This window comes from Osmia lignaria, chromosome 4, assembly GCF_051020975.1.
Source record: "Osmia lignaria lignaria isolate PbOS001 chromosome 4, iyOsmLign1, whole genome shotgun sequence".
In the NCBI taxonomy this organism is placed as follows: Eukaryota; Metazoa; Arthropoda; class Insecta; order Hymenoptera; family Megachilidae; genus Osmia; species Osmia lignaria.
The window spans coordinates 7,549,116-7,571,256 of NC_135035.1; the positions used below are offsets into that span (position 1 = coordinate 7,549,116).

A 22,141-nucleotide genomic window follows, 5' to 3' on the forward strand; every position below is an offset into this window, starting at 1 on the left:
GCCGGTGATCTTTGTTTCCTCCTTCGCCTCGTTCCGCTTTCCAGTGCTTATTCTTTCGTGGTTACCAAACCACTGTTCGGTTGCTCTTCGAAGCCTAATTAACAGACGGATTCGTACACAACACGGATCAATTTTAATAAAATGCAGATCAGATATAGGGGACTTTGATACTCGATTGCAATTATCTTTTGCTCAGTGATTCGATACTCTTTGTTGCAAATGAAATTTGAATTTGATTTTTGTTTGACTTTTGAAAGAATGAATACCTCGGGACAGAAACGACAGACAAAATTCGTCCAGGCAGAATAGGCAGTCTCCATTTACACGATGATCGGTTAATTCAATCGACACGCCCCGAGGATTGAAAACGATACGAACGGAGGCTGAGATCGTGCGGGCATCAGCAGCGAGAATTCTACTAATTGATACCCATGAAAGGCAGCCTCTGTACATTGTCAATTGGTCGAGAGAGAGAAAGAGAGAGAGGGTGGTAGGGGTGACTAGTCGCAACGAGGTAAAATGAACCCTGCGAAACGAGAACGAGCCGGCCAGGTAACAACACGTCGCGTCGAGCGAAAAGAGAAGAACGTCGCCGTCGACGAGAGTTTTTGAGAGGCTGACGAACCAATCACGGGACCATCTATAATGTACACAGGCCGTTAACGATGGAAGCCCAGAGACATTCCGTCCGCTTGGTTCTAGCCATTTTCCAAATATCCAGCTGGCTACCGAGTCGTCCCAGGAAACCTACCACCCCCTACCAGCCTGCTCACCCTTTTCTCTTTTCTATGGTCCTCTTCCTAGTCGGTCGACTGGCTCGTCCGGCAGAACAGACGTTCCCGGAATCGTTAATTCCTCTCAATATTGCAGGATCCTTTTCGAACGCGACGTCAAGTAGTTAGATCGTTTTAGATACAGTCCACGTGTTCCTCCCTCATGGATTTCCAGTCTCCTAGTAATGTCTCAAAAATTTTCATTGTTAACTCTTTCCCTTCCGCTTCTGACTAAACGCGTTCAATTATGTATTATATTCTATAAATTTTATTAGAATTATCTTTGAAAAATAAATTCGTTTCCAAGCGTGGATTCCAAGAGCAACGAAAATGTAACAGTTGGGGTACAAAACAAGGGGTTGGCAAGGTGTTACCCCCCTCTCGACTTCTCTCGTTTCGTATTCACGTCGAGGGCCAATCAGAGACGCGTCTCTTTACACCCGCCTCCTGTTGACGTTTGTCATAATATTTTAATATTAAATCGCGTTACGGCCAGCCATGCGTTCGCATAATCAGACGTTACTCCCTGGTCGACGTTTATATACGCGCGACTGTAAGTCTCTCCACGAGAACGGTCGCACTCGTGTGAACACACCGGGATAAATAGAGAGAGAGAGAGAGAAACGTTGAGAGGGAGGAGGAATGGTACGCGAGAAGGAGGCACTCGTCACCCCTCGTCGTTCCATGTGAAATGTGGAATACAAATTACTCGGAAAAGTCCCCTTTCCACGTCCGTTTCGCAGCACTCGTCGCGCGCTCGGCTGTCCCTATGAATTCGGGAATAATTCGGAATTAGGGAAACTACCGGGCCTCTTTCGGCGCTGATTAACGGCTGAAAGACAAGTCACGGTCTTGGTCCACTATTACTTCTATATCGTTACATCGTTACGAAGTTCAGACACGTTTGGAAAATTCAACGCAGTCTTTCGCGACGATCGTTCAGATAAGAAGGTAGGCAAGGGTGAATCCACCCCTTTCAATCCACTTTTCTTACAATCTACAGAAATTCTCCTTGCTCTTATGAAATATTTGTATAATAATTTTCAGCTGTGATTTCCTGGGTTAATATATATTGTTGCTTTTTAAACGATTAACTGTGATCTAGAAAATGGAAATAGAAAGGTAAAATCGCGTGGAATTTGGGTTTTATTGGTCACCATTTTATTGGGCAACATCCGTGATGGAATTCGATGGACGCTTGGAACATCGTTGTTACGATGTTAAAAATCAATCGGAGCTATCGTTCTCTCCGACCGCACAGAGACCGGAGCGGGAATTTTAATTAATACACACATAATAGAATATTCCCGCTATGGCGTGCAGACGGCTATGAAAATACCTATCACGGTTAACAGATCCGAAAAGGGACGTTCAATATGGAATGCAAAGAAAAGCCAGAAGTTAAATCCGGTTCGGATTTGTCGAATAAACGGATCGACAGTGGAGATCACCGAATTTTTCCCCCGTGGACGATTCCTTTTTTGTATTTTTTTTGTCCTGCTTTCAAGTGCGACACGTTCCATGCCTCTTTCTCTCTCTCTCTGTGCGTACAGTTTGGTCAGCGCGTATAAAACGACGCTGAACAAACATTCGCGACACCGTTGCGATACTTTTATCGGTTTCGAGAGAAGCAACACGGATTACCGATCGAATTTCACTGGTCCCACAGCAACACCGTTCGCCTCTCTCGATCCAAGTCACTTTCTCCGGACAGTTTCGTCGCGAAAACAAATTATTCTTCGCGAAACTCGGACCGCCGTTACGTTTCCCGATGCTATTCTCGCCGAGACACTTTCGATTCGACGATGAAAATAAACAACGTTGCCACCGTGGACCACTCGATGCCGATTCTCCATGTCCAAATGGGGCTCGACCGAGCCATCAACGTTTCAGACGAAATCTTCGCTGACTCATATCGCTATGGGAGATGCTGTGTCGTTTCACGGCGAAACAGATGAAGCGGAAGACTTGGGGATCCATCGAGAGAATTTTTAAAAGTATCAGGGACACAGAGAAAATTTTTATCATTTTTTAAAAATATAATTTATTAATCATAGATACACACGTAATCGGAATACAATCATAGATAGACTTTTAGAACAAATGATGGAATCAAAGAATCTTCTCCGTTTCATGTAACCGTAAAATGACAGCGCTCTGATTAATATAAAGACGAGCGGAAGCTGCTCTACACACAACCGAACGTACAGTAGTTTCGTTGGAAGCTGGCGGTCGCTGAAGGGGGCCACTGGATGGCTGGAATAAATCCAAACAGTAAACAGAGAGAAAGAGAGACGTTGGAAAGCCGTGACGGTTCTGGATGGTTGGTGAAAATTCTAATATATAAAAGATATGAAGACCAGACGAGACGAGACGAGCACGTAGAACGGGGGCTGAACTCGAAGGAGCCTTCGGGATTCAAATAAGTGGCGTTACCGGGACCCACGGAGGGGTGGGGCGGGGAGGTAAAGGGGTCGAAGGAATCTGAACAGCCAACAACAAGCGCGGCTCCCCGACCTTTATTTAACCTTTTCTTAAAAGAGTCTTAGGAGTCCCTCTTATCTGTAGTCGATGGCCCTTCAACGTCAGCTCTTATACTTTCATTCTTTCCGTACCCTTATATTTTTTTCCTTTGGCCCGGTCGTGTACACACGTCGAGCTTCATCGTCGTTACCCTCTCGGACCCCTACCTACACCCCTTGGATACACCCCCCCCCCGTTCCGCGGTTCAACCACCCTTCACGTTCGTCCGCGATTTTCCAGCCCTTTCACCGCTGACACGACGACGGTTTCATGGACGTTCAAGATTCTTCGTTTCTTCGTTACGAACGGAAAGTATAGGGTGGAGGTGAGACGGAGGGAGGAAGAGGGACGCGGACCGAACAGACGGACTCGGTATTAATTAGCGAATTAAAGGATCGCGATCTAACCGGCACCGTGCGTCTGGCTAAAGTGGATTAAAACCTCCTGCCGATCGTTGCTTTCCATTAATTTCGTTGAGTAAACGCTCCTGTCGCTTGGCCGTGTCTTTTTGGATCGTTTCTTATTGTTTTTTTTCTCTCTCTCTTCCAAGGCGCTCGCTGGAGACCAGCTGTAATGCTTCCTTTTTAACCCTTTCCTTAATTGACAGGATTCAATCAAGGAAAAGGTGATTGTAATTACCCGAAACTGTGTAGATACAAAGTTTTTCAGATTAATGCAAAATGTTCCTTTTTCAAGACGATTCTTGCGGAAAGAATCAGTCCCGCGGAGAACTGTCTGGTTTGTTTTTCCACGAGGCGCTTTTTCTTTTCGCCTCGGTACGTTTCGAACTTCGGAGACGAAACGGCAGGCGCACCGGTGCTCCTGACTAAACACTGATAACGCTCGCCTACGGGGACTTTCTTTGCATGCTATAAACATACGTAATCGTACACAAATAAGATTAGCATAGGACTTGGCGGCCGCTCGATTCGCCAAGTGCCATGCGGATTTTCCGAGCCGAGAAACAATCGCGACTTTCCGCGCGGAACTGAACGAACGCCTGGTGCACGATAGAGGAGAGATGAAAGAGAAGCCCGGAGCGTGGAATCCGTTTTAAATTTATCTCTGACGAGTCTCTATCCGCGGTTCGACGAAACTCGAACATGTGCGGTCCAGAAAGGCTGATCTTCGACCGCGACGCGGTTTTTCGAGGAATTGGGGATAATTTAGAAATTAAAGATGTCGCGGTTGCGAAGAGATTATTTCGAAATTCGACGGGGAATCAAAAGCAAAAGTTGTTAGTCTTGAAAGTTGGTTGAAAGAGGATAAGCTGGAAGGAAGCAGGAAGAACCGGTTACACGGTGTTCCGCCTTTACGCTCCGCAATCTACTCGATGATAGAACTTAATAAAACAAATCCCGCTACGTAAACAACGAAGTAAGAGAGACTCGAGTCGACGTAATTCAGACAACAGCGAGTTTTCCTCGGTTGTTCCAAGGAGAACCGAGATTCGAGCCAGCCAACGATCTCGGGCTCGAATACCATTAGATAAGATCAATATTGCTCAAAACACGCTGGAAGTTTAACGCGCGCACATTACACGGCATTTATATCATGAATATTCCGCCTCGGGGGCTTCTTCTTCCCTCTTTTCGTTCTCGTACTCCTTCTTCATCCCTCGCGCGCCTCTACCTCGTCTTTGTAACCCTCTTTGTTATCTCGCGTTTGACTTTGTACAAGCTCTGGTGTCGCCAAAACAGAAACTCCTTTCTCCTCTTATTAAGTAAGATCGCTTGAGGTTCCGCGCTTTCGAATCGATTTTACCGTTCCAGCTCGCGTTCAAACTTTCTAACTTCTTTCGACGAATTTTTAACCTCCAAAAGGACAATATATATATAATATTCATAGTTAACTCCTCAAGCCGGTAATAAACGAACCGACTAGAGGGGTTATATAATAATTTAATTTGTCAAACTATCCTCGAGACAGCTCGCAACCGACTTTGATCGAGCTCTCGATCTTCATTTTCCTATTGCAGGCTACTTCGCTGTTTGCAGCCCTGAAGCAGCAGCAACAACAAGCTCGCGACAGTGTTCCCTCGTCGAGGGATCGCGATAATCGAGAACGAGATCGAGATCGACTGTCGGTTCGTAACCGTGAGAACACCAGGAGTAACGAGTTAAGTGGCGGCGTAACAGAACAACAGCAACAACAACAGCAGCAGCAGCAGCAACAAGACCTCACGATCGAGTACCAGAGCAATGGAAAGCTCAGTCCCGCTGGGCACGCAGTGACAACAGCACCCATGACCCAGCAAAAGCAACCTATCATCACGCAACAATCGCAACAGCCCAGTTCCGGGGCGCCAGGTCCCCAACCGAGCCCCCATCAAAGTCCACAAGCCCCACAGAGGGCTTCTCCGCCGAATCCTTCGCAGGGTCCTCCGCCCGGAGGGCCGCCAGGGGCACCACCCTCTCAGAATCCCTCGCAGATGATGCTCAGCCCGGCTAGCGGCATTCATCAAATGCAACAATTGTTGCAACAGCACATACTCAGCCCCACCCAGCTGCAGTCGTTCATGCAGCAACACACGCTTTACTTGCAGCAACAACAGCAACAGCATCATCAGGTATTCTTATATTAGCATTGTAATATAATTAGACTAATGAATTTTCACCTGGTATAGATAAATAATTACTAAAGTAAGTGATAGAAGGCCTAGGTTAAAGTAGGGCTACTTTATCATAGTGTTATACTACTGAATTTTATTAACACGTACCCTGCCATGTGTACAATTTTTGGTACACTCTGTACTTCCTGTTCATGTTACACTATGTTTTTGCTATTTTATTTTAAGTTGAAGAAGGCCTGAATTAAAATAGGGATGCTTTATCATAGTGTTATACTACTGAATTCTATTAACACGTACCCTACCATGTGTATCGTTTTTGGTACATTTTCAATTTCCTGCTCATGTCATGCTATATTTTTGCTATTAAAGAGTTGACAATCACGCACACGATATCGTGTGATCGGATCTTGATCCTTTGATATCTTCAAATCGTGTGGGAGGGAACGTATTGATTAACTTTAGTAATTTACTAACCTCTTGGTAATTGGGATTCAAGGATATAGAATCTATGAAATTATAGTAAAATAAATTTCCATAATTAACTCTTATAATTAAAATTGAAACGTTTGATGCCATTGACATGGAACTGATTCTTGCAGGATACCACGTCGGAGCATGCGTCGAATCAGGAACGATTCGGCTACTTTTCCTCCCTGAAGGACGTAAGTATTCCATTCTTTGGAATTTCATTGTGGTAGCTGCGATGAGAATAGTAGAAGAATCTCGGGTTTCGTTGCTCATTCTTTCGGCTTTATTGTGCTCCGTTCCTCTTCAGGGTACATTAGCAAAGTTTGTCCATTTTATCGAGCAAGCATTGCATCTTGGCATAGTTAAACATCTTTCAGATACTCTGCGAGGTAAACAGACCGCCTTTTATCACCCTCCCGTCTACCATTTGATAATTTTAATTATAAAAAGCGTCTGTTCGATGGAGTACATTCTTCTTCTTCCTCGCTTTCTCGTCCTCTCGCGAACTTGTACAAACATTCGAGCATCCTTTCGACGATAACAGGAACCGAAAGAGTCCTCCGCTCTACTGTTACGTTTCCTGTTCGTTCCGTCCTTCTGAAACTGTTTCAAACTATTTCATTACCGTCGCGATGTTCCGCCACGAAATGATCAAATTCCGTGCTGTGCAACTTTTCCATTATCGGGAAATTTTCACGGAATATCGCTGATTTTCAAAGCCTCTTAGAACTCGAGCATCCAAACGGCGAACCGGGAATTTCGATGCTCTGCGAACAGGACTCCTGCTCTCTATATCACGCTGGATATTACGTGCGCGCTATTCCATTATTCAAATTATTTTTAGCATATAAAAAACTTTTAATCATTTGCACTCGGATCGTACACGATTTAGCTGTAAAAGCTCTTTTTGTTCCTTTCTCTAAACAGCTGAAAGGACGTTTCAGTGCAAATAGGTATTGGAGACACGCAGGCTCAATACAGCTCCGATGGAGGCATCAAATATTTATTTAGCGACACCGCTCGATCGTGTATCCTTCGCTCGACAAATTTAGACAGTTCACTCGTAATCGATTATCCCGAACTCGTCCTAAAAGTCCTAATTACCGAGATACCTAATGTTCCTTGATCGCTGATAAATTCTTTCCACGAGAAACAAGCTCATTAAGCGTAGCTGTATCGTAGCTCATTAATCGTGCGTTTCTTGCTACTAGCGTAACTTGATAAAGGGTGGCGTCTATCTGAGAGTTTGTTTTAAAATATCCTCGAGGCTTAGAGAAGACGGGGATGGCCGCGGAATTGCCTCGAGGATGAGGTAAGCAATTAAGCATCGCCATCAGCCGCGTTGTGTCTCGTTGTTTGTCTTCGGGGTACCCATCAACTGCCCTCTGTCTTATTCGCTTTCCTCCCCCTGGAATTATCTGTGTCTGCGATTTATACAACGGCTACAAGATGCAGCTCGCCCCTCGTACCTTCTTTTTCTTCAATTTCTTCCGCAGGAATTCGGTTCGTTCTCTTTACAATGCTTGATAAAATATTTTCAGCACCAACATCAGTTCGCGGAACTGGGCAGGAAGAAGCTGGAGCGAATGATACAGCAACTGCAGGAACAGTTACAGCTGAACGTGATCCAGCAGACGCATTTGTTGCAAACGGCCGACAAGAAGAAAGCTTCCGCTCCTCTTCAGCAACTGGCGCTTCAGCAGCAACAATTGATCCAGCAACTTCAGATCACGCAGAGCCAGTACCTTCTTCAGCAGGGGCTGGGTCTTCAGGGGCACAATCCTTCTTCGGGTATGATCAGCTGTTTCTGAAGGAAGATTTTTATTTTGTCTCCTTGCTTTTCATTTTATTGAAAGTGTGAACAACGCGTAATTTTCGTGGTAACCCACCCCTCTGATTTAAACAACAATCCAACCGCCCAACCCCCGGCTACCCATTTTCGTTCGGTCTCTGTTTCTCTTGTCTCGAGTAATCTACCCCTGCACTTTCTCATTTTCCACTTCACCCTGGGCGAAACTTTCCGCGTAGAAGTGTTTCGGTTGCGTCCGCTCTCGTTCCGGTGATGTTTTTCTTTCTGACGCGGCGTACACGGAGAAAAGAGGAAGGGTGGAATAATAGGGCAGGGCCAGGAAAGCGGCAGGGTCTCGTTGACGTACGCTCACGGTACTTTGGATTCGGAAATTCACGTGTGAAACAAACTTGCCCGTCGTTCTTCCCTCGGTTCTTCCTTTTTTTTCTCGCACACTTTATCCTCTGTTTGATCTCCCTTTTTCTTTCGTTTATCATCCCTACGCGTGTGCTGTTTGCATCCCCCTTCTTTGTACCTCTCGTGTTCAGTCCACTTTTTACTGGTAAATTAATTACGTACCTCCTTGTCAACGGTCGCTACGTAATTTAACGTTGTTGTCACATGGTGTAGCGTTAAATTTACACAGTGATGTATTTATAAGATCAACAGACAGATGATTAACAATCACGATCCTTACGGAGATCTTTTAAACTGGTTGACCTTTTAAAAGTTGCAAAGCTTAAATTCAATATTATTTAACCCTTGCACGAGAATAATGAATAAAAGTGGTTTATTCTATTAATGAAAAATGTTAAACAGGTCTGCAACCGGGTGAAGGTCTACCAATGTGGAAATCGGAGACACCGGATGGTCCTGAATCCCACCAGAACTCGAACGTTCCAAAATCTGGGGCTGGACTCAACGGTAAACATTGAAATTCTCCTCCCTGTCAGACCAAGTTGAGCTACCCTCTGCCCTCCCAATTTCTCTGTATTCCGTTCCCTTTTATTTTGCGAATGCGACGTTCGTTTCCGGACTATCGCAGGACTTCTGAATTCGACAGTGTCGAGTCGGCGGTCGGAGATGAACGGAACTACTCCGCTGGACGAGAAACCGTTGGACGTTTCCTCTAACGACAAGGCACATCCCCTCTACGGTCATGGGGTCTGCAAGTGGCCAGGCTGTGAAGTTATTTGTGAAGACTATCAAGCATTCCTTAAGTAAGTTTCAAACATTTTATTTTTATTAAGTTTATTAAGAACTCGACCATCGAATCCCAAATTTTAAATCAGAATCATAGATAACTTGGTGTTGGGAAGTACTTGCGCTCTTGGAAAGTAGGTAAATCCGTCGGGGTAGATTTGTGGTCGGGAAATAAGGGAAAGAGAAGAAAGGAGAAGAATAAAGTCGACAATTTCGTGGCATGGAATGGGTTAGAAGGCATCACGGTTGGGGAGGGTGGAAGGAAGTGTAGAAAAATCGCTGAAGTCGGCGTATCTCATTGACATCCGGCACCTTCACCATCGGTTTCAAACCAGAAGTCCAGACACGGGGCCCCCTTTTGCTTGGCAATCCCTAGTAATCACGCGGCTCGTCGCCGCAAACTCCCTCAAACAAGCCATTACTTAAAAAACGAGAGAGAGAGAGAGAGAGGGAGAAAAAAGGAAAACGCTAATTACCTTTGTCTCATTAATATTCACGACATTCGACCGCATCGTTATGCCTCTCGGTCTAATCCCTTTCCCTTGTCCCCTGTGCACCTCCACCCACCTTCCTTCCGCAAGACCTTCTTGGTCTTAACCAACCTTCTCCCTCCTTTTTGCTTTCTTCACCCTCTTTCACCCTCAGCGATACAGCAACGGCGACGAAGAAGGATTACGGAAATTCTTAAATACGGAATCTCGTTGGCACACCCTCTCCTGCTTGAAACCCACCACCCCGTTGGAACTCGATTCTTTTCCTGTCCCGTAGCTGGGGTAAGATTCACCTTGGTGATACAGGGAGGGGTAGAAAGAGAGAAACGTTTTATTCTTTGTGACGCGGTGCAGCTTTGATTTCCTCGTAAACGACCCGGCATTGTTCGCGACATAATTTCGTTAGTATCTTGGGATCAGAGGGATTCGCTGGACGAGGGTTGTTCTTGCGTAATTTTTCCTTTTCCCGCCGTTGACTAACAGCAGGAGCGATTTAAACGTTCGTTTCAGACATTTAAACACGGAACACACGCTGGATGACCGATCGACGGCGCAGGCCAGAGTTCAGATGCAAGTTGTGTCGCAGTTGGAGATTCAGTTGCAGAAGGAACGGGACCGATTGACCGCCATGATGCATCATCTGCACGTGGCGAAACAAATGGCTTCCCCTGAACCGCCAAAGTCGTCCGAGTCATCGGTAAGTTTGCCGCAATTATCAACACTCGAGGGATGTAAATAGAAATTCCTCGTCGCGGAAGCAATTTCGCGAAAAACAATGCGTCGCTGTAAGATCATGGCACGTCGCCATGCGCGAAATATAGTAGACAATAATAGTTCGATGAGACACGTGTCGCGCGGTTTGTCGTCGAGCGAGCATCGTCCTGGGCGGGAATCCGGAAAAACGATCCTAACGATCCTGTTCCCGATGTAAACTCTTCTGGTACGAGCCGAGCGTAGAGTCGTAAAGTCGGATTTTCACGACGTCGGTGAATTTTACGAGTGCCCGCCGTGGCTAACAACAATGCCAGTTTCAGTTTTAACGCGCCGCCGAGTAGACTCGCTAATTTATACATAAAGTTTTCATTAATAATTCATCGGGTCCTCGTTGATTTTATATCGCCTTAATTAAAACCTCTAACAAGTCCGACAGTCGGAGAATACCAATATCGCATTAGCCGTCCGGGCGACTGCGTGGCTCGTCCTCTCGGGCCGACTTAATTATTTTAACGCGAAAGGGAGGAGTCCTCTCGCGAAGCTCGGATCAGCTCTGATAATCGGGAACGTTTCAATGAAATATACGCGTCGGATGTTCCTTCGTCGTTTGTTCGTTAATTAAAAATTTACTATATTCTTGTGTCATCGAATCCTGTTGATCTTTTTTACATTTCGAAACCAGCCAATTGATATGCAACGACTTGATAGAATTCATTCGAACCTCAAACGGTACTCGGGAAACGTGCAAACAATCCTAAACAGCCGACCGCACACGTTCGAAAAAGAAAAAAAAGACATGAGGAATTTCGCAAACTGGTCTGCAAAGTTTGCACAAGAAAAAGAAGGTCGACGGTCTCGGTACCGTGTATGTAATGCCCAAAGGCGTTTCGCCCAAACATCGCGTCGCTTCTTTCAGACGGGCTCTAGTATACCAAAGTTAAATCTCTCCACCGCCCTGATGAGCCAACCACCGCCAAACTTCGGCGTCTCCCAAGTGTCTCCCGTCTCGATATCCGCCCTGGTCTCGGCTGTGAGGTCGCCAGCAGGTGGACAGCTACAACCATCCAGTGGAGCACCCATGCCACCCATTCCTAACATGTCGAACATGTCTGGAATGCCTCCGCTTCCGACCATGCCGGGCAGCATGCCCACGATGCCGACCATGCCCAGCATGCCGGGGCCCATCAGGCGACGTATCAGCGACAAATCCGCGTTATCACTGGCAGGAGGTAAGGTTTCCTTTTTCCTTTTGACCATCGATATAATCAGATAACGTGTGAAAGATCAATCAGGAATATTCAGAATAATCTGTTCGGGTTTAAAGGCTTTCGTCTTTGACATTGTTGATGGTTCTTCCGTTTTACCTGCATCAGGGGAAATATTAGAAAGATGATTTAACACGTTCGCTGTCGTTAGTCAACGAAGGATTCATTTGACGAAGCATCAAATTGTTGACGTTTCGACGATGATAGCGAACGTGTTAAAATTTGTTTATATATTTAATCAAATGCTGCATTCGGTGACTATTTTTCCAACCCTTCTATACGATTAGAATGAGATAACGGGTAAGAATGGTTCGGTAAAAATGAAGTGGATTAATGTTGTGTCGTCTCGAGGAAGGTGAAACGAAAGACATGTGAATTTAGAAATTGAATACTATTCGTAGGACTGTATGACGAGGGCACTGTAAGGCGCAGAGTAGCCGTCGATAGATCTGGAATAGATATTAACGAAGGTAACGATTAATCAAAATTACAGTCGGGTGGACGCGCGATCCGTGAAATGCTATTTTCCTCGTAACGTTTATCTTGAAGATTCTTTTTAATTTACGTAGACATAATTTCACGGAATATAGTGAATTTATGCTGAGAGTATTTCAGAAGAGCATTTCGCGGTTCGTTCTCGTCGATTAAGGCCCGGCTAAAAGAAAATCCTGTAGCAAATGCTCTTTACGGTCCTCTCTTGATCTCGTGCCTTTTTTTTTCCTATCGTAAACTCTACCACACGCACAGATTTATTCACGGTAGCAACAATGTCACGTGAGCTACAGTGTTCGACACCTTGTTGGCGACGTAGGACGGTTAAACAGGTGTGAAGAAAGGTATAAAGTAATAGACAGTAGTAAAGAAAAGAGACGAACGAAAGAAAGAAAAATGAATTTGTTTTAAGAAAAAAAAAGAAAAATTATATATTACACCAGTTCGAACCTCTTTCTTACCAATACTTCTGTTGTTTCCTTATTTCTTGTGCTGCCCGCCCTCCCCACCGTGTAGGGCTGCCCTACATGCTGGAGCGTGCTGGCCTTGACGTCCAACAAGGTACTGTCAACCTTCTTTCCACGCTCCTTTGGTGGCTTTAAGGATTTTCTTAAAGGGTGCACTCTTGCATGCTGGAATACCTCTTTCACCCTGTCTACGTTCTCCAACCCCGTAAAACAGCGTTTCAGATACTTCCGTCATCCGTACGATCATTATGACAAGGGATGAACAAGCTGAAACCGAGTGCCCGCTTCTTTCTTTCCCCAACCGATCCCCTCCAGATCGCTTTTCGCTTATTCTTTCATCTAGTTTTAAGAATGTTCTTGGTAATTTGTTTCATAAGCATGCGATCCTCAAAGACATCATTTTTCTATCAATTATTATACCTATTAACGCGAGACGTTCGTTTATTATGAATTTGTAAATTATTTTGATAACAGTTTTTCTTTAATTTTTTCTTCCGCGAATCGAACCATCTCTAAATAAATGGGGCTTCATTGCTTGTTTGTTGTACAAATCCCCGCAGACAATTTGAAACGCGCGAAGAGATGGTGTCACAACGAATATAAAAGTATCCCCCTATCACGAGCTGTTACTTTGGGAAAGAAACAAAACGTGGCTTCTTGGTATTTCAGAAATTCAACGAAATAGGGAATTTTACAAGAACGCCGACGTCAGGCCGCCGTTCACATATGCATCCTTAATTCGACAGGTGAGTGATTCATTCGATACGTAGACATCTAGCGTTCCGAATAATTTAATTTAGAATGAATTGTCCGATAAGAGCGTCGCATTTAATCGAAATTTAATCTTGACGGAACTAATCCTAGGAAAATGGGTGAGGGTAATTTTGCACCGTTTCTCGTGGATAGTGAATCGGGCTAGGATTTATTTTGATAACATTCGTTCTTTCGTTTTTCTCTCGTTTCTGTTTCACAGTCCATCATCGAGTCACCGGAGAAGCAGCTGACGCTGAACGAGATCTACAATTGGTTCCAGAACACATTCTGCTACTTCCGGCGCAACGCAGCAACGTGGAAGGTATATCACTTCACTTTCAGTAAAGATACAAAACGTTAGAGGTGATGAAAATAGAACAACAGTGTTCTAGCTTGTACTTTGTTCGTTTTTAAACGCGTCTTCATTTATTTATTTTTTCTAATCCTCCATTGAAAATTGAAATTTTTCCGGAATCACGTCTTACAAGGGGAACTACCCAAGTGTTACACTCACTTATTAATGAAACTTTACCAGCTTGTAGAGCTCGTCGAGCTGAAGACGCCTATACCCCAGACGGGGGCAGACGGCTAATTATTTAAAAGATATTAACAATTACAGTTAGTTACTCCTTACATTCTGAAGTATGACAAACTCGCACATACAACTCGCAATTTAGAGATCCACGGTTCAAATCCTTGGTTCCCAACATTTTTATTTTTTTTTAATGATAATTTGTCTCTTTTTGAATAACTATTACATAAAAATTATCATAAAAAAAAAAAAAATTTTTTTGGGATCCAAGGATTTGAACCGAGGACCTTCAGATTGCGAGTCATGGATCCGCTCCGTGGTTAAACACATGACTCGCAATCTAAAGGTCCTAGGTTCAAATCCTTGGTTCTCAAAAATTTTTTTTTTTTTTTATGATAATTTTTATGTAATAGTTATTCAAAAAGAGACAAATTATCATTAAAAAAAAGTAAAACTGTTGGGAACCAAGGATTTGAACCGTGGATCTCTAGATTGCGAGTTGTATGTGCGAGTTTGTCATACTTCAGAATGTAAGGAGTAACTAACTGCAATTGTTAATATCTTTTAAACAATTAGCCGTCTGCCCACAAAACGGGGTATAGGCGTGTTCTACAAGCTGGCAAAGTTTCATTAATAAGTGAGTGTAACACTTGGGTAGTTTTCCGTATTAGTAAAATTCGTCATCGTGATCGTGCATCATCTAGGAAGTCGAAAATAATTTCTCGCCTCTAAATTGGATGAACTCAGAGCGCGGTTTCGAGTTATGCAACGTTTGATTGCAAGTCACAAAGACGAGATGACTTGGTCGTGCAATTTGCATTTACGAGCAGATTAAGCTGAATGCGTTTTAACTAGAAAGGATGAGCTTTCAAGAATCTCGGATAATCTTACGTATTAATTTGAATTAACAGGCTAAAGTGATGCGCCGAGCAGACGAGCTGGTAAATGATAATTGTGTTGCTTCCCCGAATAAAGAAACGGGGAAACGGGGCGGGGGGGGGGGGGGGGGGGATGAAACTTGGTAACATGTGAAATATTGTGTCGCATTACGACTCGTGTTTCTTAGCCAACGTTTGCTCGATATTCGAGTAAATTTTTCATTTCTATCATTTTTTCTTTTTCCGTGATTCGAGTCGTGATGCGACTTAAAAGATCCGCTTGTTGGCAAGAGTGCGACGCGTGTGTTTTCTCTGCGTGTGTGTGTGCGAGTAAAGCGTGAAAGTAATCGACGTTTGCCATGACGCTTCGCCTCGCATGGTTTATGTGTATCTGAAAGATTTTCAAGCAACAACACAGGTTCAACAAACAAGGATGATTCAAGGGAAAAGCAGCCAGACACCAGGGGAGAGGACGAGGTTTACCACTTGGATGGAGATCGTGATCCACGAAACGACTCCGCGTATAATACAATCTTCCTGAATCTTTCTTTTTTTCTATTTTTTTCTTCTTTTTTTTTTAATTTTGATTTTGATTTTGTTCCTGTTCTTTTGGAATTTTGTACGGCCCTGCGGCATGTATAATTGTTGTCGTTACCCCTAGATTTAGATGACTAGCTGTGCATTAACGATTAAAGGAATGCCACATACCGTGTATTCTTTCGAATTAATCGTTTTGGTTCGTTATTGTCCTCTTGCGGCCTTGTCATTTTTACGCGACCATCGCCGGGTATCCTTTTGCTGCTCTCACACCATCTACTACTACTATTAATTCACTCTTTGTCAGTGTGTTTCGAGTTTTCTTCTTCCGTTTCGATCGAATCGTCAAGCAGAGCCGCTGCCTTTCGTTGACAGAGATTTCAATGCAAAGTGCATGTTGTAGGAATGCAAATTGCAACGATGACACGCATTCTTAAAATAAATTAGTTAGGCAATTAGTTAAATTATTAAGGCAGCAGTTCTCTAATTAAAGTCTTCAGATATTTCTAAATAAAAATAAAGAAGAAGATATGAAAGCTCGAAACCTGCTTCACCCTCGACGATTCTCCAAATCAGACAGAATATCATCCACTTTCGTCTCATCATCAATTTCTTATCATCGTCTTCGTCGTCGTCGTCGTCGTCGTCGCCGCCGTCTTCATCATCGTTGTCATCGTCATCCGGCGTCGGAAGATGACGAGGAGCCTGTAAAACACTCCATCGAATCGTGTCCCCGATCGACAGCCGGCCTCGCGATTGAGTTGGCTTCGTTCGTTTTTTGCGTTGCTTATTTAGTCTGTGTATTATTTTGTATAGAACGCAGTGCGACACAACCTGTCTCTCCACAAATGTTTCATGCGAGTCGAAAACGTGAAAGGCGCCGTATGGACGGTGGACGAAGTGGAGTTTTACAAGAGACGTCCTCAACGCGCTTGCAGCACGACCGGGTACGTTGCCCCCGTCCCACCGACAAAATAACAATTTTACAGCCGCGTTTTTTTACTCTTTAATCCCGTCTATTATAGATTCTACATTTCACTCTTTCTATTTATATATAGATTATATATATATATATATAAATTTATATATATTCTATCTTTTTCTCTGCTTTTTTCTCGATATTTATTATATCATCATTCTCCCGGACCAATGTCAGACCAAAATCCGACAATTAAAAATCGGCCTCGGTCGCTTCTTCCCTACTTCACTTCTTTAACCCTTCACCTAGATTCCTACTTGTGTTTATTTATTACATTTTTCTATATATTTCTTCTCTTTCTATCTATGTGTCTTTTACATATTTATATATATATATGTGTTTATATACATACTTTCACTTAATCGCTTTTACTCTATAATTACATACTCGTACCCCTTTAACCCCTATTCCCTTTCATATTTATACTGGCAAATTTTTTACAATCTTTTTTATCTTTTATATATATATATTAATATACGTCTTTTTATATATATACATTATATTATTCATATTTATATGTATATATTTAATAGTGTTTAATATTTCTTATAACTTTTTATACGTATACATTTTATATATAGCTTCTTCTATATATGTATATATACATTGTTCACGTATTTTTTTCATAGATGTTTATATATATACATATCTGATTAAGGTTTAACATGTGTATGCGCGCGTAACGCGTGTGTGTATGCAAGCCTCATGTATGTATGCAATACGCACATACACGCACGCTCTTCTTGTGCATTATCCATCTTTCTGTACGATGTGTTTCTCGGTGCCCTATATCATCGTGCCCTTTGCCATTATTTTTTTATTTTTTATTTTTTTTTTTATACGTATCTAGACCCTCTGTGTATGTTTGCTCATTTCGTACGTGTAGATTTGTGCGCGCGTGTGTACAGACTATTCCTATTCTTTTTATTTGTGATTTTCATATACCTCTCTGTCCGCAATATTAATCTGTATAGTAAACTCGCTTTGTTTGTACTCACGTCCGTTTCCTAATACCAAGCTTCCCGAGCTATGATTCTTTGAAATTATTTCAAAATTAACAATTCTTCTGAGCAATGGAACCCTTTGGTTATTCGAAGGGTTGAAATCTATTGTTTTTACTTTCTTTTTTCGAATTGTACCCGGGAAGCTGGCTCGGTGTTTGTGACATATCCCGCGTGAGTGTGATTTTTCTTACTTGCCCGTTACTTGCGTGCGATGGTAGCCGTCAAAGTTTGATGAACGAACGTGGCGCGAATGGGTGTCGAGAAAATGCTGAGATTCGACGATGACGAGTTAAACAGACGAGTATGATTGAGAGGGAGAGTCGAAATCGCTGGGTTGTGGACGGAAATACCGTAGGATACCGTGATGTGTGCTTTTATTTCTTTTTTAACAAGCATGTGAGCTTTGCAGCGACTAACCAATCGAGAATCACTTGGCAGGGCCCGAGTCTAGTCTCGAATACCCGGAAGCCGGATGCGGGATACAGCCAGTGCAAAGTGAGAAACGCTGAATTGCACTTGGTCAGGTAGTGAGAGGAACCGCCTTACTACGTACATATATACTATACTTTTACGTTTGTCTATGACTTTTTTATTTTCTCTCTCTGTACCCTTTTCTTTGCGAGTCTGTGCTGTCTTTGTTACAATTCTCTGGAAACGTCAGGATTACTCCTGAAACTTAGGGAGATTGACGATGGACGAGACTTTTGTAAAAATAACGGGGATGGGTCTGTTGACAGCAGCGCGCGTCTCGTCACGATTTCCTGTGAACATAAGTCAGCATTCATCACAGTGCATGATTCTCTACTCGAGCATCACCATTCGCAGCGAGTGGTGGCGCTCGAGAAAAGGCAACGTTTGTTAGACGCTTTAAGACAGAAAAAAAAAAAAAATAATAAAGGCTGAACGGAGAACAATGCTGGTTCAGTGCTCTGGCAGAAAGCTAAACAAACGAAAGTGTGAATTGCTGTATAGAAAATTAAAAAAAAAATAAAAAAAGGAAAAGCGAACGAAACCTGAAAAGACAAAAGAAAATCGAAAGAAAGAATTCTACTACCAACAGCAGTCAACAACAACAAGCAGAAAACAACCTTTATCTGTTTTACTCTCTTTTTCTCTATTTCTTGGTGGTCTTGTCTGTGTATACAGAACGCGATCCGCACCAATCTATCATTGCACAAGTGTTTTGTGCGCTATGAGGACGACTTCGGGTCATTCTGGATGGTGGACGACGCCGAGTTCGTAAAGCGGCGGCATCTGTCCCGCGGCCGCCCCAGGAAATATGACCCAACCCCATCACCCACTCCACCCCACCTCTCCGCACAGTAAGCACTACCACTTTTTAGAATTCTGCTGGCTGGCTGGCGCGACGTTTCTGAAACCTTACCGCGGTATCTCTTGTAACACGGCGACCGGGACATTTTTGCTTGGTCGTTGTCTACAAAAGTGAACCACTAAACCGCCCTCTCGTACCTGCTGCCTTTGTCGTTCAATCAAAAAAAAAAAAAGAAAAGAAAAAAGAATTAACAAAATCATAGTGTGAACACATATTTTCTTATATTTTCTATTGTTATTCATCTACACAGATCAGAAACAGTTCTTATTTTATCATTATCGATGGTACATTTTCCTCTATGTATGTTCTCGTTCATTTCTGTCTGGCACAAAATTACCTATTCTACTTATCAGATATTTATTAGACGTTAGAAGGTGTAGTCGAGTGGTAACTCGTTGGGAAATGACTTCCAAGGCAGCAGGGAGTGGCTCTAAGCAGTTTATCCAACCCCGGAAACGAATTCCGCATTGTGCCTGCCTCGAACACCCTTAGATTCCGTCTCCCTGCGAACAAGAACAAAGTAGCATCCGTCAAACTTCTTCCTGGTCCTCAGGGGCGCGCAATAAATCTCTAACTTATTAACCTGTTAATCGAGACATGTGTAATAAGAATAATTGCAACCCTTTAGAATTTAATTTTAAAAATTTGTTTTAATTTTTTCTTTTTATTAATTATTCTAATGCAATACATTTGAGACACCAACCCTTAGCGTCCTCTCTAGTAATCAAGGTGTTAAAGAGAACAATCTTTCAGTAAATGCATCGTTAAAACTTTATATGATTTTTAGTCGAACGACGAGTTAATTAATTATTAACAGGTTAATACAGCAGTTAAACAGTGTAATGTTAATCTTGCACGCCTCTGTTTGTGACGTCCAAAACAGCCCCCATAGTACATCCCCATGTATACGTCTCACTAGTACCGTAGCCCGAGGCTCTAGCACACCCGAGAGAGCTTAAATCCTGGACGATCCTGCAGGAGCCCAGCCACAGGACGATTGGTCCGTGCTGCAGGATCTCTGATGTGTTTAGTGGTTGCTCGCATGGATAATCAAGGATCCTATAATATTCGTTCCCTAAGAATTAAAAACGAAACAACCAACGAAAAAAAAAAATAATAATAATAATAACGAAATATGAAAACTGTCCCCCGTAAGACTTATCCCTACCACTGAAAAACACTGTGCTTATAATTGTATGGTGCTTACGTAGTGGCGTTTGCAGTGTCTTGGAAGAATGTGGAAGTGTTTGCGTGGACAAACGTTTCGTTGGCCTTCTTTTCTTTTCTTTTCAAACTCTGTTCCGCTCTACCAGTTGACTTTCAAAGAGAAACATAATTTTTCTCTTGATTTTGCTCGTTCGCGACACGCGAGCGAAGCGTTTGTCGTGTTATTTCTTTTTTTTTTTTTTAGGTTCCTTTCATCTTTTTTATTTTTCGTTTCGGTGTTACAAGCGGCAAACTGTGTAGCTTAAGATTAGTAATTAGAAAGCGCAAATAAGTTGATGCTAGTTCGTAGAAGGAAAGTGATGCTCAGAACTGTGAAACTTTGAATAGTTGAATTCTTTTTTTAAAAATGAGAGATTCTAACGTATCGAGTATTAGAAATATTCGAATAGATCAACTATTTAAAATTGAAATCCAAATATTTAATATCTGAATATTTGGATTTTCTTGACAGTCCTAGTAAAGCTTTTCTGTTTTCTTTTTCTCCTTTATTTTTATTTTTATTCGTTCTTCTTTAGTGTGTTAAATCGAGAGAAGACGTATCGAACTATGCGTTCCGTTATTTTTCCTTTTTTCCGTTCTTCGCTCAATTTTTACGGCGTTCATCGTTTTCTCTCTCTCTCTCTTCTGTTCGCCTTTAGTACGCTTTTTCAACGTGAGAATGGTTTTCCGTGTGACTGATATTGCGTGTCAGGGCTACTCGCGCATGTGTAAATTGTGTAAATTAAGCGTCACAAAACTGCAAAAATCTCGGATGATACGGAATTCTCCATTCATCGCTACGACCACTCTCTTCTAACTCAAGGTACCTCACCGTTTACGTACTAACTTTGCAACTTCCGGTAATTTTCTGTACCTTTTATGATTAATCATCTTTTTTAAAAGTTTTTTAACAATTTTTCTATTACTACTTTTTATACTCTCTTACACTCTATATATATATCTCTCTCTTTCTCTCTTCTTCTGTCCCTCTATCTTTCTCTCTCTTCTCTCTATATTTCTCTTTTTACCCAGCGCTCTGAGTCACTTGATAAACGGCCTCTAGGCATCCATCTTTTTTTCTCTTAAATTTTTCTCTTCGCATGCAAGCAATCGTCTCTTGCAAAGAATCCGTACGCGACGTCTCCCCGTCCGTTTCGATTCCAAAAAACAAAAGCGATATTCTCCTTTTTTTTCGAGACATCGTTTGGACCCGTCCCTTGTGCTTCGTTGTTTGCAAGAGAAGAAACGTGCTCTTTTCTCTCGACACTTGTCTTTTGAAAGGAGCACACCTTACGCTCGGAATTCACTACCGATAAACCTTGTAAATAATTTCGGAGGAAAACGAAAAAAGGGGTAAGCACAGGTAAGCCTCAGAGCCGTTTATAAGCAATGACGTCGTTTCGAAAAATGAATATTGGAAAAAAATTGTATCTTTTCACATTCTGAGGAAATGATTCACGAAACGAGAGCGCTTTTTTCAAATTTTTTCTATATTTACATACATATACACACTTTTTTAACTTAATCTCGCTCAATCTGAACCAAGCCGATCAGTTGGACGAGTGAGGAACGTGAACTGGTAAATAGGTAAGAGTTTTCGAACTCTTTTTTTCTCATCTTTTTTATCACTTTTTCAATCTTATATACGTGTATACATTTTTTCATATTATATTTCTATCTCTTTGTATCTATCTATCTGTCTACTTCATCACTATCTCTATCTTTCTCTCTATTTCTCTTTCTCTATCTATTATACCTTTACATATTAAAACTCGATCACACCTGCACACACTGTACACATAAGCTCTATCTTTACCCACCTCCTCTCTCACCCGAACCCAACCCGAAATCATTAATTCTCAAAAATTTATTCCACCCGTATACATCGACACAAACTAAAAGATAATTTAAAAAACGTAAAGCTTATCACACGCGTTTAATTTCAGGAAACTATCGTTAGCCAAACATCGATGATCACTAATGAAATATTTTCTCTCGATATGTAGGGGTGTCCCGTCGAAGAGTCCAACCTTGACCCACAGTCCAACCATGTACGGTGATGCGTTAAACGCCAACCTCCAGGTAACTATTTAAACCAGATATATTTTTCTTTTTTTGTGCAAAGAAAAATATTCGACTAAAAGGTTGAACAATTTATCCAA

General features: G+C 42.5%; 1 protein-coding gene across 18 annotated transcripts in view; it reads left to right on the plus strand.

The window, feature by feature from the left end:
- Window positions 1–22,141, plus strand: part of FoxP (forkhead box transcription factor P) — a 209,270-nt gene that overhangs the window by 182,771 nt on the left and 4,358 nt on the right. For 9 of the 18 annotated variants that reach the window (XM_034322852.2, XM_034322838.2, XM_034322839.2 and 6 more), the window contains 12 exons: window positions 5,275–5,865; window positions 6,468–6,530; window positions 7,878–8,127; window positions 8,945–9,049; window positions 9,171–9,345; window positions 10,330–10,516; window positions 11,450–11,762; window positions 12,200–12,268; window positions 13,427–13,503; window positions 13,731–13,832; window positions 18,587–18,762; window positions 21,986–22,061. In XM_034322852.2, coding sequence (XP_034178743.1) covers window positions 5,275–5,865; window positions 6,468–6,530; window positions 7,878–8,127; window positions 8,945–9,049; window positions 9,171–9,345; window positions 10,330–10,516; window positions 11,450–11,762; window positions 12,200–12,268; window positions 13,427–13,503; window positions 13,731–13,832; window positions 18,587–18,762; window positions 21,986–22,061 — 2,184 coding nt within the window. Of the gene's footprint in view, window positions 1–5,274; window positions 5,866–6,467; window positions 6,531–7,877; window positions 8,128–8,944; window positions 9,050–9,170; window positions 9,346–10,329; window positions 10,517–11,449; window positions 11,763–12,199; window positions 12,269–12,806; window positions 12,852–13,426; window positions 13,504–13,730; window positions 13,833–16,273; window positions 16,405–18,586; window positions 18,763–21,985; window positions 22,062–22,141 lie in introns of all 18 variants that reach the window. The other 9 variants (XM_034322845.2, XM_034322844.2, XM_034322849.2 and 6 more) reach the window with 7 other exon arrangements.